We start from the raw sequence: 16,716 nt of genomic DNA on the forward strand, positions 1-16,716 counted from the left end.
AAATTTCTCATCAAAGTCTCAACCATGTAAACAGCACCCTAATTTGTAATTTTCCTGGAAATGTCCAGTTATTTTCTTTTGTAATTCGCCTAGAACTGCAAGGTACTGGCGAAATAGAAGTCACTAATGTAATGTAATGTAAATAAGACCAAGAATATTATAATGCTGCTGTATTGCTCCATGATATGACCTTTCTTTGAGTATTGCATTCATATCTGGGTCGCCATATCTCAAAACAGATATGGCGGAATTAGAAGATTCAAAGATAGCGACCAAAATGATATAGGGGACTGAAATTCTCTTATATGAGGAAAGGCTAAAGAGGTTAGGGTTCTTCAGTTTAGAAAATAATTGAGTTCTACAAAATACTGAGTGGTTTAGAACAGGTAAGTTAATCGATTTTTTTTTTTTTCTCTTTCAAAAATTTGCGAAGACTGGTAACTAGGGGACACGCAATGAAGTTACATGGAAATACCTTTAAAACAAATGTGAGGGAATATTTTTTCACTCAAAGAATAATTAAGCTATGAAACTCATTGCTGGAATTTGTAGTAACTGTGGTTAGCTTAGCTGGGTTTAAAAAAGGCTTTGATAAGTTCCTGGAGGAAACTACTGCTTGCCCTGGGATAAAGGCATGGAATTTTGTTACTACGAAGGGTTTCTGCTAGATATTTGTGACCTAGATTGGCTACTGTGGAAACAGGGTACTGGGCTAGAAGGGCCATTGGTCTGTTCCAATATGTTCCAGTAGTCTTATGTTTTTAAGTTAACCTTTCTGCAGACTGAAAATGTTATTAATAATCAATAAAATGTAATTTAAACAATGTGAGTTCAGAGATACACCCAGACTTAGCACATGTTATTACATTGGCTGCAGAATGACTGCCCAGGGTCACAAAGAGCATCAGTGGGAGACTCTTCCTTTCTTTCTCCTTACTGGCAAGGGCTCAGATCTATGGTTTATGCAAAGAAAAATGCAAACATCCTGCTTGGCAGACTTTGCTTTACTGAAACTGCACCTTCCCTACCCAAGGTGTTGATGTCTTGCAACTTCTTAGAGAAAAATTTTACTGTGAAAATTCAGGGAAGTGAAATATTGTGCAAAAGGCAGAGAGGGATCTTCTGTTTATGCAGGCTGACTTTAAACTGCTTTCTGGAACATCATTCAAATCTTCCCATTTGTGAAGGAAAGTGTCGACCTTTTTCAGATGAACATTTGTGGCGTCATCTCTCCTTGGGGTAGGAGATGTGAGAACAAAAAATGTCATAAACCTGTGTGTGTATCACTTGGATGTAGCTTCAGAACACACTAACTTCTCTTGTCTGGACCCATCTGGAGTTCCTCAGGGGTCACCACTATCCCCACTGCTTTTTAACGTTTACATGTCATTATAAGGTGCACAACTGGCCCAGCGGGAAATAAAATGATTTAGTTACGCAGACGACTTTACAATCATTATCCCATTCGCTGCTTCTCTCTCTGAAGCTACCCCTATGGCAACCGAAGTACTAAACTTGATGGAACAATGGATAGCTGAATTTAGATTAAAGCTTAATTCAGAAAAAACTAAATTTTTTGTAGCCTCGCCATACCCACTCGTCACTAAAACATCACTATGCATCAACAAACTCAGTTACCCTATTCAACCTACAATGAAGGTTCTGGGAGTAATACTTGACCAAAGCCAAACCATGAAAGACCAAGTGGACTCATTGGTTAGAAAGGGTTTCTTCACTCTCTGGAAGCTTCGGTCCATCAAAGCATACTTTGACGCTTCATCATTCAGAATTCTGGTACAATCCCTTATACTAAGCCATCTGGACTACTGTAATATCGCCCACCTGGCAATCTCCCAGAAGAACTTGCAGAGACTACAACTGGTACAGAACGCAGCAGTTAGGCTGATTTTGGGGTTGAAGAAGTCCGATCACATAACCCCTTTCTACCGACTCCTGTACTGGTTGCCAATGGAGGCACGTGCAAAGTTTAATCTGGGATGTTTCTGCTTTAAGGCACTATACGGTTTAGCTCCTAAATATATAACTGACCTCTTCTCCTTCTCAACCAACAACCATAAGAGAGGCTCACCCGTAGTTCGTCTCCCCACCGGTTAGAGGATGTAAATTTAAAAAGACACCATCAACATCTCCTCTCATATCAAGCAGCATCATGGGGCAAAGACCTGGAAAAACTACTTAGGCATACAAACAGCTATGGTGCATTTAAGAAACACCTAAAAACATATCTGTTCTTGAATTACCTAGGTAGCTGATCCGCACAATCTCTCCCACAACAACCGCTCTCGTATTCTGTTAGGCACTAACCTCCAACTATGTAAGTTCTACTCAATTGTAGCATTCTTTTTAATCATTGTAAACCGCATAGAACTTCATGGTCCTGCGGTATATAAACTGCTTTCCCTAGCAACAGCAGCAGATGAATCCAGAGACCAATGGGGATAGCCCACATCTACCAGCAGGCGGAGATAGAGAAACTGATTAACAGGTGGTCTTATTGGCTGGCACTCCTCCTGTCTCATCAGTATTCTCTATCTCCCAGCAGGGGATGATCGCTATTCAACTAGCTCCTGGATTCTGGCTGTGCCTGGGCCTTTCTTTTCTCCTGTTGAGACTTTTTCTCTTCAATGAGCTGGCTAATCCATTTCTCCTGTTGAGATCTTCTCTTCAGTGAGACAGGGGTGTCCGGCTGAGCGGTGCCGGCTTTAGAGGTTACACTTGGGCCCCCCCTTGTCCCTGCCTCACCCTCCCTCCGATGATAGAGGGTCAGACTTAGTCCCTATTTTTTCTTCTTTCCCATATAAAAAAAAAAAAAAAAGGGACTCCACAACTCCACAGCTGCATTTTTGCACTGCTAGTGCAGAGCTGCCGGCGTTTTCCGGCATCTACCGGCCATAAGTTGTGAGTATGTGTGCATTCTGCTTATTTTTGCGCTTTGTGGTTTGAAAGCTGCGGGCTCTTATCTATAGCAGATTTATTGTGCGGTGGAATTTAAGTTTTTCTGGGGTCACTTCGGTACAGGGCCTACCATGCGATTGCAGGAGCCGGTGCCTTCCCGCGCATGTGTTCGCAAAGCTTCTGTTCTTTCCCTGGCTCTGGTGCTGCGGCATTGGTAGTTCCTGGGGAGTGGTTTTCTTGGCGTTGCCGTGGCCCATGGGGAAGTGCAGGTTTGTGCGGCTCACGATGTGGCCTAGGGGAGGTGAGGACGGCTCCGGGGGCGTTATGCAGTGCCGGGACTGGAGCCGGGTCTTGCCGGAGCGCGAGTGGCGCGTGCTTGTTCTCCACTGCTGTGGAGAAATGGGCGCCTTTCATGCTTTCCCTCCCCGAGGTGTATTTAACATGTGTGGGCCGAAGCTGCAGGCTTCTATATATGCCCCGGCTATGCGCTCCGAGTCTGTGGCAGCATGGTTCTCGGAGCCGGCCTGTTTTGGTGCGAAACAGTCGAGCGCTTGATTGGCTTGCCCCACGTTGCTCGAGGGGTTATTTTAGGTGGCTGATTTTTCCACGCGTCCCTCCGCTTTTCCTTTGCGGGCTGTGTGCTTCTGTTTGGGCTAAGAGCTCTAGGTCTGTTTTTACAGCCCTGTTCTTGGAGCCGGCTGGTTTTGCCGTGTAAAGGCCACGCGCTTGAGTCGCTGGCGCCACGGCATTCAGAATGTTCGGTTCTGCAGCTGACATTTTATTTTTCATGGTCAGTCACGTCGGCCCTGTTGAGACCGGCTTTGTCCCGTTTTGCGGTGTTCATTGCTGGGTGTGGATATTCCACGGACGTCTCTTGACGAGAGGCAGCTGGTTGTTCTTGGGGCTGTCCGGTTATGTCCCTATGCCCTTCCACAAATGGTTCTGCCATGGGTTTGGCCGCCTGCGCTCAGTTTGGCTACTTAATGGGTTGGCTGAGGCACGGTGCGGTAGGTGGCTCGAGAGTGCCCATACTTCTTTCGGGTAGTGCGTTACCTCACAAAAAAATAAATAAATAAATAAAAATAAAACCAGGTTCCCTATTCCGTGACGCTGTGCTGGAGATTTCATTGGTCTTTTTGTCCTCTGTGCTGTGCAGCGTGTGTCTGGTAGTGCTCTGGGCGTTATTTTTTCACGGTAGTATGTAGGAATTCCGAGTTGGGGACTCTCTTGGGGCCTGATTGTACTTCTCTTCTTCCGGTGGGCCAGAGTGGCTACAGGGTCTGCCGCTTTTTCATGCTTATTGCGTAGCGGCCGCCTTCATGGGGCGTACTGGTTAACCCTACAGTGTAGTAGAACGTTCTGGGAGGCTACTGTTACATAGGGACGTGTACTGCTTCTCCCGTATTCTACGGCTAGCATGCGCTGTATGCCTGTTAAAAATCTTACCTTAAGCTCTCTTTTGGAGTGGAAACAGGGTCTGCTTTCCAGCCAGGTGCAGGTCATTTCTATGGATTGGCGCATATTTCTGGATTGCGCCCAGTATGCCTTGGCTTCCTTTTCTGTGCATGTGGTTCATGCGGATTGCAGGGTGTCTTCATGCTCCCTTTTACTCGCATGACTGGGTTTTTCCAGGTTTGCATTTTGCACTCATCCTGTTCCATTTCAGATTCTTTCTTTGTGTCCCGAGGTGTTGCTTTTTCGAAAGGTTACATTCCTTTTACGCTGTTTCTGGTACTCGGGGCTGTGGATTTAGTTCTTCCGGATCCGAGGGAAGTCAGTTCCTTTCTTCAGGAGCCTGCAGTGGGGGAATTGGTAGGACAGAGGCTGGATCTCGTTCTGGTCTCTTGGTTTTCTCAGAGTTGATATTTCCTGAGCAAATTGGTGAGATGATATACCATTCCCCATGGGACACCAATTTTACCCTATCTTCGCTCTCCTCAAGCAGCACTTTCAGTTTTCCAGATGCCTTTGGACTGGCCACATTTTGGAAATGGGGGCAGTAGTGGCATTTTGACTCTTCCATGAGATCCGGGTACTTTTCCTTCTTAGCCAACTGCTTGATTTGGATGTGTTCCAGACAGTCTCTTAGTCAGTCTGCTGCTGGTTTCTTTCTATGAGCTTCTCTTCTTCAATCAGTTGGGTGGCTCTTCAAATTTCCTATGAGCTCTTTTCTCCTCTTCTATGGGTTGGCATTTCAAGGTAGGTTCCTCACGAGAGGGTGGAATGCGTTTCTTCCCTGTGGCTGGGGCGACTGTGTACAGTTTGTTTTCTTCAGTCCCCTAATATAAGAGTGTGGGATCCGGTACGAGTTCGAGGGTCTATGGAGGTAGCTCCACTAGGACCTTCGTCTCACTTTCACTTGAGACCGCTTTTGTTCCTGTGGTTCCCGGTATCTCCTGACTCCCATGGAAGTTTCTAATGGGCTCCTCCAGCTTCGCTCACTTTTATTGGGTGGCCCGGCGAGTTTGCCTTTTTTCTTAGGCATTCCTTGTTCTTTGCTGGACTGGCTCAACCTTGCCTCCCATCCCCGGCTGTCGGGTTGGGGGGGGTCTCCGGACCTTAGCTCCTCAGCGCTTGGGATCAGTACTCATTCCTTCTTCTGGGTTGAGCCTCGGTCGGGATGCCATTTCAAGAGTTTCAGCCACTCTTCATGGCTTGACATTACAAGGGTCTTTTGGGCCAGTATTATGATGGTGGTTTTTCTCTATTATTAGGATTTTATAAACCGCCTATCAAGGTTATCTAAGCGGTTTTTTTTTACAATCAGGTACTCAAGCATTTTCCCTCTCTGTCCCGTTGGGCTCACAATCTATTTAATGTACCTCACTAGACTGCACTGGACTACGTCCTCTTAGTTTCCATCATACACTGAGGCAAATTTTTTTCTCTGCGGCCCGGGCCGTACTTGAGGTCCTCAGGTGGTGCTACTTCGATGGGTGGAATCTCTTCTTCCTCTTCTGTCAGCGCCTCATGTTGCAGGCAGGGACAGGGGTTTCGAGGGACTTTCTCTTCACCAGCTCTGAACATGGGCCGTATACCGAGCAGTGTCCGTCTTTCAGCTCTTTTGAACAGTTGGTTTGTAGTAGTTTCATCTTCTCCATCCCGGCACTTGGGAACTGTTTGCTCGGGAGTTCCAGCCCTTTGTATAATGGGGTGATCCCCTGGAGCTGGACTTAATAACCTCGTCATTCAGAGCATCCTAACTTCTTCGGCTGACGCAGGGAGTGGCAGTCAGAGGGGGTAGCTGCGTTGCTTCTTTCTCTCCTCTGGATTCTCTTTTTGAGTATTTTCCCCTGGCTGATGATTGGATGGGGTGGCCCTATCCAGCTCACTTTCAGGACCCAGTATTTGAAGGTCCTCCGGCTCGGCGGCACCGTCCTGGCTATGCGGATCTGGTGAATCCTTATGGTTGAGATTCTGGGTATTGCCAATATTACTCACCTAAGGTCTGCTCCTCTTGGATATTCATCCTCTTTTGATATTATGACCTCGCTTTGGAGAAGTCATGTCTGATGTGAGCGGTCTATGCAATGCAGAGTCTTTCTTCTCTTCTCCCAGCGCTGCAGCCATCTGCGCGGTGGCTTATGCTTCCGTTTGGTGTTTTTTTCTTTTCTTGGGTACTTCTCTACATTGTATACCTTCCAAAAGTGTATGATTTATATTCCTTCTTTTTTGCCGCCTGCGTATTGCCCTGGTCTTAACATTCAATTCCCTTCAGTTTCCGGTTGCACTCTTGGCTTGTGTTAAGGGCATTGTGTCTCGCTCTTCGCTGTCTTCTCGGCTTTCTGTAGTGCGGTTCCTAAACGGGTGTTCAGTTTATTCATACATCTCTTACGCAGCCTTCTCCGGAGTTCAGTCTTCGGGTTCTCCTTCGCAGTTTCCAGTGGGCTTCGTTTCAGCCTTGTCTTTTGGGATTATAAAGGGCTGTGCCTTTGGCTCACGGGGTTTCTTGTGTCCATGGCTTCGGCTTGGCGGTTTCTGAGTTGCAAGCCTTGTTCGGCAGGGATCCCTATTTCTGGTTTCCAGTTTTGGGGGGGTCGGTTCAGACGGTGCCTCTCTTTCTGCGGAGGTGTTCTCCTTCTGTTATGACGCTCTCACTTTTCCTTCCTTCTTCCTGGGAGGTGAAGTGGGGCGACGTGTCTTTATTCTCTGCTATTTCATTTTTGATAAGTACGTAGCGGTCTCCGCGAGCTGCCTTTCTGTCGACCTTTGGTGGTTTAGCTCATCTTCTGGGATTCTTCAAGGGGCGCCTCCATCGTATGGCGGCGTTGGCTGCCTCCATCGCTCGATGAGTCCAGGAGGACATTCTTTACGCTTACTTGATGGCGGGGAAGCAGGTGGCAAGAGACCTTCCTGACCATTCCGCCGGAGCGATGGCTGCTTCTTGGGCTCAGTCCAGAGGTTTTCCCTGGAGGGGTGTTATCCCTTGGCTATTTGGTCTTTCGAATGTGCTTTCTCTCAGCCTTGCCGGTTGGATGCGGGGGTGTTTACGGTGGATGCGTTTCGTACTTCGGTTGTTGCGGAGGCGGCGTTTGCTTCCCACCCAGATTGAGGATTGCTTTGCTACATCCCATTGGTCTCTGGATTCATCTGCTGCTGTTGCTAGGGAAGGAAAAATTATGTTCTTACCTGTTAATTTTCTTTCCCTTAGACGCAGCAGATGAATCCAGAGCCCCACCCTTTCTGGTAATTGTCTGTCGGTTTTTTCTTGTGCACATTTTGCGGTTTGTTGTGGTTGATGATTGTATTCGGTATCATTGCCTTTTGCGATTTGTTCTAGGAAAGAAGTTTTTTACATTCTATGCCTATTGCTGGATTACGTGTGCTTGGGCAAGGAGCTATACTGATGAGACAGGAGGAGTGCCAGCCAATAAGACCACCTGTTAATCAGTTTCTCTATCTCCGCCTGCTGGTAGATGTGGGCTATCCGCATTGGTCTCTGGATTCATCTGCTGCGTCTAAGGGAAAGAAAATTAACAGGTAAGAACATAATTTTTCCATTATTATTATTTTATTGTCTGTGCTTTCCCCTGAAGGAAGGTCCTGAAAGGGACGGTGGCATCTTCTAGATAAACATTGAGAGCTGGATGACAGAAGTTGGAATTCCTAACCAGGTGCTTCAAGAGATCCAGAATAGTGAAAAGCCTTTGGAGAACCAGCAGAAATGAGATTTGCCAGAGGGCACAATACTTAAAGAAAAGCAGAAGGTAGGTGACCCCTTCCAGGCTGTCAGGGAAGAGTTTCTATCACACCACTTTTTTTGCAGAGTACTCATATTTAATGAAAAAGAAGATTATGCTAACCCATACCTGGGTGCAGGAAGTTGAGGTGGGGTGGGGGTGCGTAGAGTGGTCACAATGCTGTGGTCTGCATTTGCATGGCTGTTGGCTCTTCCGGCCTTGCTGGCCCCTGCCTCCTCTGACATCAACTTCCTGTTCATGGTAGGGGACTGCCAGAGCCAGCAGCTGCATGCATATGGACCACGGCCTGGAGGGGGGGAGGTGCTTCTCCCTCGGTGGCTACCAATCCAGATATGCCACTGGGTTTAATGTAAAGCATCACAGGGTTTTGTAATTCCTAATAATGTTTTTTAGCTGCTTCTATGTAATCTGCATTGGATTTTTAAAGGTATTTTTGCAGAATATCAAGTTTCAAGTTTATTAAAAATTTGATTAATCGCCTAATCATATATTCAAGGCGATGAACAATGCTAAAATGATTTTTACAACTTATAAGGGAAAATACAAATGCTACAGACATGACTTACAAGACTGACTGAACCATTAGGGAAGGCAGGAATAGAACTACTTTAATTGATAGTAAATAAGACAATTAAGGGAAGTAACACAAGGGTGGGTTTAGAAAAAAAATCAGAAATTTAAAAGTGGGCTTGAAAACGGATTCTTAAAATAAAGTGTGTGATCTTGACTAAGGGAACTAACAGTCAAAAGCATCTTTAAAAAGAAAGCATTTTAACTTGCTCTTGAATCTATCTATACCAGGGGTCTCAAAGTCCCTCCTTGAGGGCCGCAATCCAGTCAGGTTTTCAGGATTTCCCCAATGAATATGTATGAGATTTATGTGCATGCACTGTTTTCAATGCATTTCATTGGGGAAATCCTGAAAACCCGACTGGATTGCGGCCCTCAAGGAGGGACTTTGAGATCCCTGATCTATACAATATGTTTGTCTTCCCTTATATACTTCCTGTGTGAGGCTCAGTTTGTGGATTCTCAGTCTGGCCATACAGTTCTGTGTCCTGCTGTTTCTTCTTGGAGTCTCCTGGGTATTGTTTGTGAGTCTGATATACTAGTTTGCATCTTTGTTCATGTTTACATAGTGCACTGCTTTCTGTATTATGTCAGATTTATATCCAAACATGGCCAAGAAATCTTTCAGCACAAACCAGGGTCAGCAGCAAATCAATATGATGCTTCCAGCATTCTCCACTGAAGTAAGTATAGTCCATCTCTCAGAATTTTTTTTTAATTTTTTACTCTGTATCTTTACTCACATGGAACTTTCAAGATCTCTCTTGCAGGGGCCCTGGTTCAGCTTTTCATTTCATAACTTTATTGGGAATCCAATATCAGAATCTGTCTTTTCTTTTTGTCCCTGTGGGAAAGACCCCTTCTAACTATCCTGTGTTATGAATCGTCAGGGTTGGATGATCGTTGGACGTTGAAACCCAGTAGTGGGTACTGGGATGCATTTTGCAGATTTTCTGAATAACTGTGTCTTCCTTTTTTCCACAGCAAAATCCACCATGCAGCAGCAGCCCGAGCCACAAAGAGCCCACTGCCTTTCTACAAGAAGAAGAATCTGTGCCTATTCAGTGCCTCCCATCACCCTTATGCTGGGTACAAGAAGCAGCTGCTGCTTCTAATGTAAAGTCTCAGCAGCAGAGCAAAGTGTGCAGAGCCCCGGCGAGCAGGAAAGTGGTGAGCCCAGAGGAGCAGCTAAAGCAAACTAATAAAGGTATGAGCTGGAGCTTCCTCAGGAAACTGGTGATGCCAATAAACTTACCGAGGGCAATGTGTGCACTGCCAACATAGCTGCACAGTCCAGGTGTCCTCTTATGAACTTGACTCATTTTCAAAGGAAAAACATATATGTTTCTCACTCTGAAAATTGCCATTATCCCCTTTTCCAACCAAAGCAACATGCATGCTTTTGAAAATACCAAACTTATGTGCCTTATTACACTCCTTACCTTAACTCCACTCCCAGTACTTCTCCCTGAAATGTAGGTAAGACTTACCCACACACAGGGTAAGAAGTTTCTAAATAGCCCATTTCTGAGGTTAAAAATCTGTTTTATCTATCAAAATGGTTTGCTAAATTGTTTTCATTGTATATATACCCACTAGTGCTGCCTGATTCACGATTTGAATCAGTTCATAGATTCACTTCGGGTGAATCGATTCGAATCGATTTAAATTTTTTAAAAATCTGCTTCCCGATTCGGACCCTCTCCCCCTAAAGCATGAGCGGCAGCGCTGCTCTTGCTGGCCGCTGCCGCACCTGTTTTAGAGCATAATTTGTTCCAGAAGCATGCTTGTAATCCAAAGCACTCGTATATCAAAGCGAGTTTCCCCATAAGAAATAATGGAAACTCAGATGATTTTGTTCCACAACCCAAAAACTTTAATAAAAAATACTATACGTACTCATATTGCAAGACCTCGCTCATTTAGAACAGTCACTATACTCCTGCAGCGACAGAGAGAGAAGAACCATTGGCTCAGTTGTGATGACATTACGCGTGTTTACTGTATGTACTCGTATTGCAAGACATTGCTTGTATATCAAGTTAAAATTTATTAAAATGTTTTGCTTGTCTTGCAAAACCCTTGCAAACCAAGTCACTTGCAATCCAAGGTTTAACTGTATATGAGATTTGGTAATGAACTTCGGTAATGGTTTTATAATACATGAGCTATGATTTATGAGCTTTTCCATTATCTTTGTATTATTTCTCATATACAATAAAACCTTGGATTGCAAGTAACTTGGTTTGCAAGTGTTTTGTAAGACAAGCAAAACATTTTATTAGATTTTAACTTGATATACAAGCAATATGTCTTGCAATACAAGTACATACAGTATACATGCGTCACATCATCACAACTGAGCCAATGGTTCTTCTCTCTCTGTCGCTGCAGGAGTATAGTGACTGTTCTAAATGAGCGAGGTCTTGCAATATGAGTACGTATAGTATTTTTTATTAAAGTTTTTGGGTTGTGGAACAAAATCATCTGAGTTTCCATTATTTCTTATGGGGAAACTCGCTTTGATATACGAGTGCTTTGGATTACAAGCATGCTTCTGGAACAAATTATGCTCGCAAACCAAAGTTTTACTGTACTTCAAATCCAACTCCTCTGTTTTTCTACTGTTCGACCCCTGACTCCAACTCCTATGTATAGTAAATCTAAGAGAAATTTCATTAATCACAGAATCAAAGGATATTGCTTTATGTACAAAATTAGGACTAATACATCACAACATTTATTTATTTTTATCTGTATTTGTTCAGGTTCTTTGCTCAGACTTCAGTGTTGTCAAATGAAAACATGCAATACATTGTTACACACTTAATATTTGTAATAAATCTTTGAATAATTTGTCTCAGAAAAAGAATTGAGCCAAATTCTCCTTCACGGATGCTCTCAAATACGATCTAATTATTCTCAGAGAACAACCTCTCAACATTACCATATTTTTCACTCCATAAGACGCACTTTTTTGCACCAAAAAAGTGGGTGGAAATAAGGGTGCATCTTATGAAGCGAATGCAAACCCCCCCCCCCCCCACACACTACTTTCTACTTTCCTTTCTGCCGGGCGATTTCTCTCATCAATCCTCTGATGCTTACCGGGTTGAGGGCGGAGCATTGTGGGGGTTGTGCGTCAATGGAGGAGACTCAGCGGAGGAGACGAGCATGTAGTGATGGGAGGGAGGTAAGGACGCGGTGCTCGCGGACACCAAGATGAGCTCCGCCCTTTCCACTCCGGGTGCCTTGTTCAGTGAGGGCCTGCCTCCCACCTCCAGTCTGGGAAGGGGGAGAAGGACAAGCACTAAGCCCCCAGGTAAAATACCTGGCAGCTTGTTCAGTGCACTCCATCCCACCCCTTTTCCTGTAGCAAGAGGTGGAGGAGGAGGGGGGAAGTAGCATTGGCAGCAGAGAGGGCAACATGCGCGGGGGTGGAACTATACACTTTAAAATACCCGTGGCCCCATCGGCCCTACAGCGTGAGGAGAGTCCTTTCGGCTCTGCTTTCCTGCTGTGTTGTGGCCTGCTTCTGCTCTTTGGCCTCTGCCCGATGGTGGCGTTGTTTCTTCGCCGCTGGTCTTACCTCCTGCTCGGAGTCTGATGCAAAAGAACTGAAACCATAGCCCCCGGCTAATCGGCTCCATTGGGAGCGGTTGACTGTTTCACCCTTCAGCTGTTTCTTTGCCGGCAATGGCAGTCTTGACTCTACTCCCTCTCATCAGGAGCCTGGAGTCTATGAGGCCCGACATTGGGAGATCTTCTGTGGCCAGCCTGCTCTCCTGTCTTCTAAGATCAAATGACTGTCACTTTCTATTATACCTCCCTCTCAGGTATTTTGCTTTTCTTCCTGTTGTTGTTTTTTATTTTATCTTTCATTCTTTTAATATATAATTTGTACTACTACTTCTTAGGCACTATAGCTATATTGTAATCCTAATTTACCAAAGTACTTGCCTTCTACTTCATGCAAATTGTTTTTTTACTTATTACCATTGTTAAAATTCTCTTTTTCTTCTTGTTATACTTATATTTATAATAACCGCATCGAACCAAAAGGAATTTTGTGGTATATAAAGTTTTATGTTATGTTAAAAGTGATGATTGATGGAGGGGGGCTGGGATGGAATTTAAAGGTGCCCGAGTTGGGGGGGGGTAGCTGGAACGGAATTTAAAGGTGCCGGGTATATATTAGTATACAATTTGGTTCAGAATGTGGTTTTTTTTTTCATGTTTTCCTCCTCTAAATCTAGGGTACGTCTTATGGTCAGGTGTGTCATATGGAGCGAAAAATATGGTAACTTGGGTTGGTGGCATAGCAGTAACCTCCAGAGCAACGTCTCTAATAAATTCAAGAAATAATTTGTATTTACCAATAATTTAGATCCAGGACAAAAATATATTGTAAATTTTTCATTTTAACTTATGTATCATAATATTGTAAGTTTTTTATTTTGAAGCTGGAGTTGGTTTATCAACTCCGACACCACCCAAAATTTCTTCTGATTCCAATCCACTGGCTCCAAGAGTTATGGACATTGCATTCACTAATTATCCTGCCATCTTGTCCATAATGGTGTGTGGCTGTGTTGTGAATTTGTACCTTTTGCTGTGCCTGTAGTGCTAAAATGGACTTTGGCTGAGATGGAGACCTGGATGCAAGTGCAGAACAAAGGAGGCCAGACCTTTTGCAGAAGATCCAAGGACAGGCAGCTGGACAAGACCCAAGGAAAACTGGCAGCTCAGGAGCAGAATCTGGCAAAGTGTCAGGCGATGCTGGCTATCAAGGAGGCACAACTGGAACAAGCGGACGTGAAGGTGAGGGCTGAGTAGGCAAGCTGGGGCTTTATTTAGCTGCTTGATTCTGTAGAGTGTACCTTGCTGGAGAGAAAGGGATAAAAATGTAGATAACACTGATTTATGGGAATTGGATGGGTGATTAATCTCACTTTTCTGCTGCAGGGTGCCTGTCTGGAGCACAAAATTCAGCAGCTGGTAAAGGAGTTGCAGTTTCAAAGGCAGAATGCAGAAATATCACAGTGCAACATGGAACAGAGACTAAAGATAAAAGAAAAGCAACTTGAACAGGTCCAGGCGATATCGCAACACTCTCCCTCCTCTTAGCTATTGCAGGGTCACCCTGCTCCTTCTTCTGAGGTATCATACCTCTTCCAACCCCTCCTTATCTGCATGCAATTCAGAGCCTTCCCCCACTCTGTTTGTAGGGAAATTGAGTCTGATGCAGTGAATTTTTCTCATTGTTTATGAGAAAAACTTGGACAAGATCTGACCTATTGTATTTGGAGAAATGAAGTGTATTTCTGATTCTCTTTGACATTTGTTGATGGCTTATTTTGCCCATCACTTCAGGAGGCGTTCGAGCACCAGAGGTTGTGCCAGACTCTGAAGCAGCAGCACCAGAGGGAATGTAGCCAGCTGAGGCAGGAGCTCCAGCGAGCCAGGAATGAGGCCGGCCTGCTACAGGCCCAGCTAGATATGGTACAGAAGAGAAGGGCAGAAGGATATGCAGAGTCTCGAGAAGATTGGCAGGTGAATGGGTGTGAAATATCCTCAGACTCCAAAAGCCAAACTGGTAGTTGAAACTGCAGTGGAGCGATCCATAGGCTTTTAGAACTAATAATTTAATTTGCTACTATGTTCCCTCCAAATAACAGGTATGTCATAGGCCGTTCTCAAACAGAGATCAAGATCTGGGCCCTTTTGGTCCCAGTATCACTGGGCCCCAGTACTAGATTGATTCTGAGATCACAGGAGTGCTGAATTATTTTAAGAGGAGGGAAGCTGTTAATATAGGATCATACTGATGGTTTTTCTAGTGTCACTATTACAGATATGGTGGAGGAGAGGAGGAGTAGCCTATGATTAGAGCAGTGGGCTGAGAACAAGGGAGACAAGGTTTAAATCGCATCAACATCCTTGTGATCTTGGATAGGTCACTCAACCCTCCATTTATTCATTTTCAAAATGTATAACCTTTTCTTTCTCAGTGATCAATGTGGGTTACAATTGGAACATACACAATGGAAAAAAATACAAGACATAAAATACAATAAAACTAAAGCAAAATACTCAGAATTAAACTAAGTAAAATAAAATGGCCAAAGAATACACTTCCCCCTTCTAATTCACAGGTTTAGAACTCGCGACTTCGGTTATTCGCGAGTTTTTGCCTCCCAAACAATAGTAATTTTTAAAGGCTGCCTCTGATCCATCCCTGCCTCCCTCCTGCGTCCCGGACCTCACCAGAACTTACCTGGTGGTCTAGCTGTGAAGCGGGGCAGGAGCGATCTTCCTATGCTCTTACCCTGTGTAGAGCCATCAACAAAAATGGCTGCTGTGAATTCCCGCTGTAGTCTCGTGAGATCATGGGAACTCGCGGCAGCCATTTTTGTTGATGGCTCTACACAGGGTAAGAGCATAGGAAGATCGCTCCTGCCCCGCTTCACTGCTAGACCACCAGGTATGGTCTGGGATGCAGGAGGGAGGCAGGGGGAGGGTCAGAGTCAGCCCTAAAAGTTATTCGCAATTTTCCATATTCGTGGGCCGGCACTGCCCTTAACCCCCGCGAATATGGAGGGAGAAGTATAATATGAATGAGTGAAATATGAATAAAATAATTTAAAATATAATAAAATACTGACGACTGCAGATGCTAAGCCACAGATACATTTAGGTCACAGACATTTAGGACTCCTTTTACAAAGCCACAGTAAAAGTTTCTACTGTGGGCCAGTGAGGTAAATGCTTAGAAGCTCAAAGGAATTCTGTGTGTCTGAGCATTCACCTCACCGGACCACAGTATAAACCGCTGCCACAGCTTTGTGAAAGCCAGCAAAAGTTAAGCAATCTGCAGTTGTCAGTATTTTTTTTTTGTTTTATTATTTTATTTAATTTATACGTTGAGTATTGTATTTTAATTTTTATTATTTGTCATGGATTTTGCTTCAGGTAGAAACTGACATTTGAGTACAGTATGTACTTTTTCCTGAGGGTTTACTATTTTGAACCACCTCTGAAAAGATGTGAACTGAATCCAATTATAGGCAATAGATTCTTCACTGTTTGCTCCCAATAGACACACAATGCATTAACCACCTGACAGGTAAATTCAACTTATGTGGTTTTCATTTTTGTTGTCTCCTTGACCAGAAATCAAGTATCCAGAGTTTAGCACATCTTGGGCAGAGAGATTCCAGGACTCAAGAAATGTCAGAAGAAGCAGCCTGCATCCAGGACTCCCACAAGAAACTAAGGAGTGAGTTAGGACTAGGTCCTCATGCCTGTGTACAGCTTTGAAAATCATTTACTTGTCTGTCTTAGTAGGAACAATGTAGGGCTAGCCCCTTTCAGTCTGTCTTCTTAGTAACGAGTTACGGCTTAAGCCATTCCAGGGCTAGATACACAGTAATTTGCTGTTCTTCAAAACGGACATAATACATACTTGGACAAACTTCAGTATAATGCCGGATAAGACTTAGTGCTAATACCCAGAGTATTTGTTTTAAGAAATCATGGAGCTTTATCAGGTCTGCAACAGTTTTGGTCATGAAATTGATGAGAAAACTGGGAACATTTTCAGAATTCATTCTTTAAGCCCCGAGGATCGGTTAGCCTTCTCCGGGCAAGGCCAAGGTTCTGTGCCAGGGGAAGGCAACTAGTGCTTGAGTGCTACAATCCGGGCATCCTTTCAGGACTCCGTTATAAAGCACTGAGTACTGTGCATGGAATGGCACTTCAGTATAACAGTGAAAAGACTATTCTTTAGCACTCTCCAGACCAGTAGAGGTTAATCTTTACGAGTGGTCTTTCTTGCATTCTTTGTCCGTCACTATCAGATAGACGTTCAGGTGCGTCGGGATGCGGTGTTCTGTGTGCGTGTTCTGGTGTCAGCCCTTTGGGGGTCCCGCCCTTGATGGGGACTGCTTTGGTACGTCCCACTCGTAAAGATTAACCTCTACTGGTCTGGAGAAGCTAAAAGAAAGTAAATTAGCAAGTAAGAACCTAA

General features: G+C 44.4%; 1 protein-coding gene across 3 annotated transcripts in view; it reads left to right on the forward strand.

Moving 5' to 3' along the window:
* The window catches only part of LOC117365786 (centromere protein F-like), a 73,296-nt gene that overhangs the window by 14,133 nt on the left and 42,447 nt on the right, over positions 1–16,716 (forward strand). For all 3 annotated transcript variants that reach the window (XM_033956610.1, XM_033956611.1, XM_033956612.1), the window contains exons 2-8: positions 7,953–8,123; positions 9,282–9,370; positions 9,672–9,894; positions 13,312–13,508; positions 13,653–13,778; positions 14,061–14,240; positions 15,861–15,966. In XM_033956610.1, the coding sequence (XP_033812501.1) occupies positions 9,296–9,370; positions 9,672–9,894; positions 13,312–13,508; positions 13,653–13,778; positions 14,061–14,240; positions 15,861–15,966 (907 nt within the window). In that variant the 5' untranslated portion in view covers positions 7,953–8,123; positions 9,282–9,295. The remainder of the gene's footprint in view (positions 1–7,952; positions 8,124–9,281; positions 9,371–9,671; positions 9,895–13,311; positions 13,509–13,652; positions 13,779–14,060; positions 14,241–15,860; positions 15,967–16,716) is intronic.

This window comes from Geotrypetes seraphini, chromosome 8 (assembly GCF_902459505.1).
Source record: "Geotrypetes seraphini chromosome 8, aGeoSer1.1, whole genome shotgun sequence".
Lineage (NCBI taxonomy): Eukaryota > Metazoa > Chordata > Amphibia > Gymnophiona > Dermophiidae > Geotrypetes > Geotrypetes seraphini.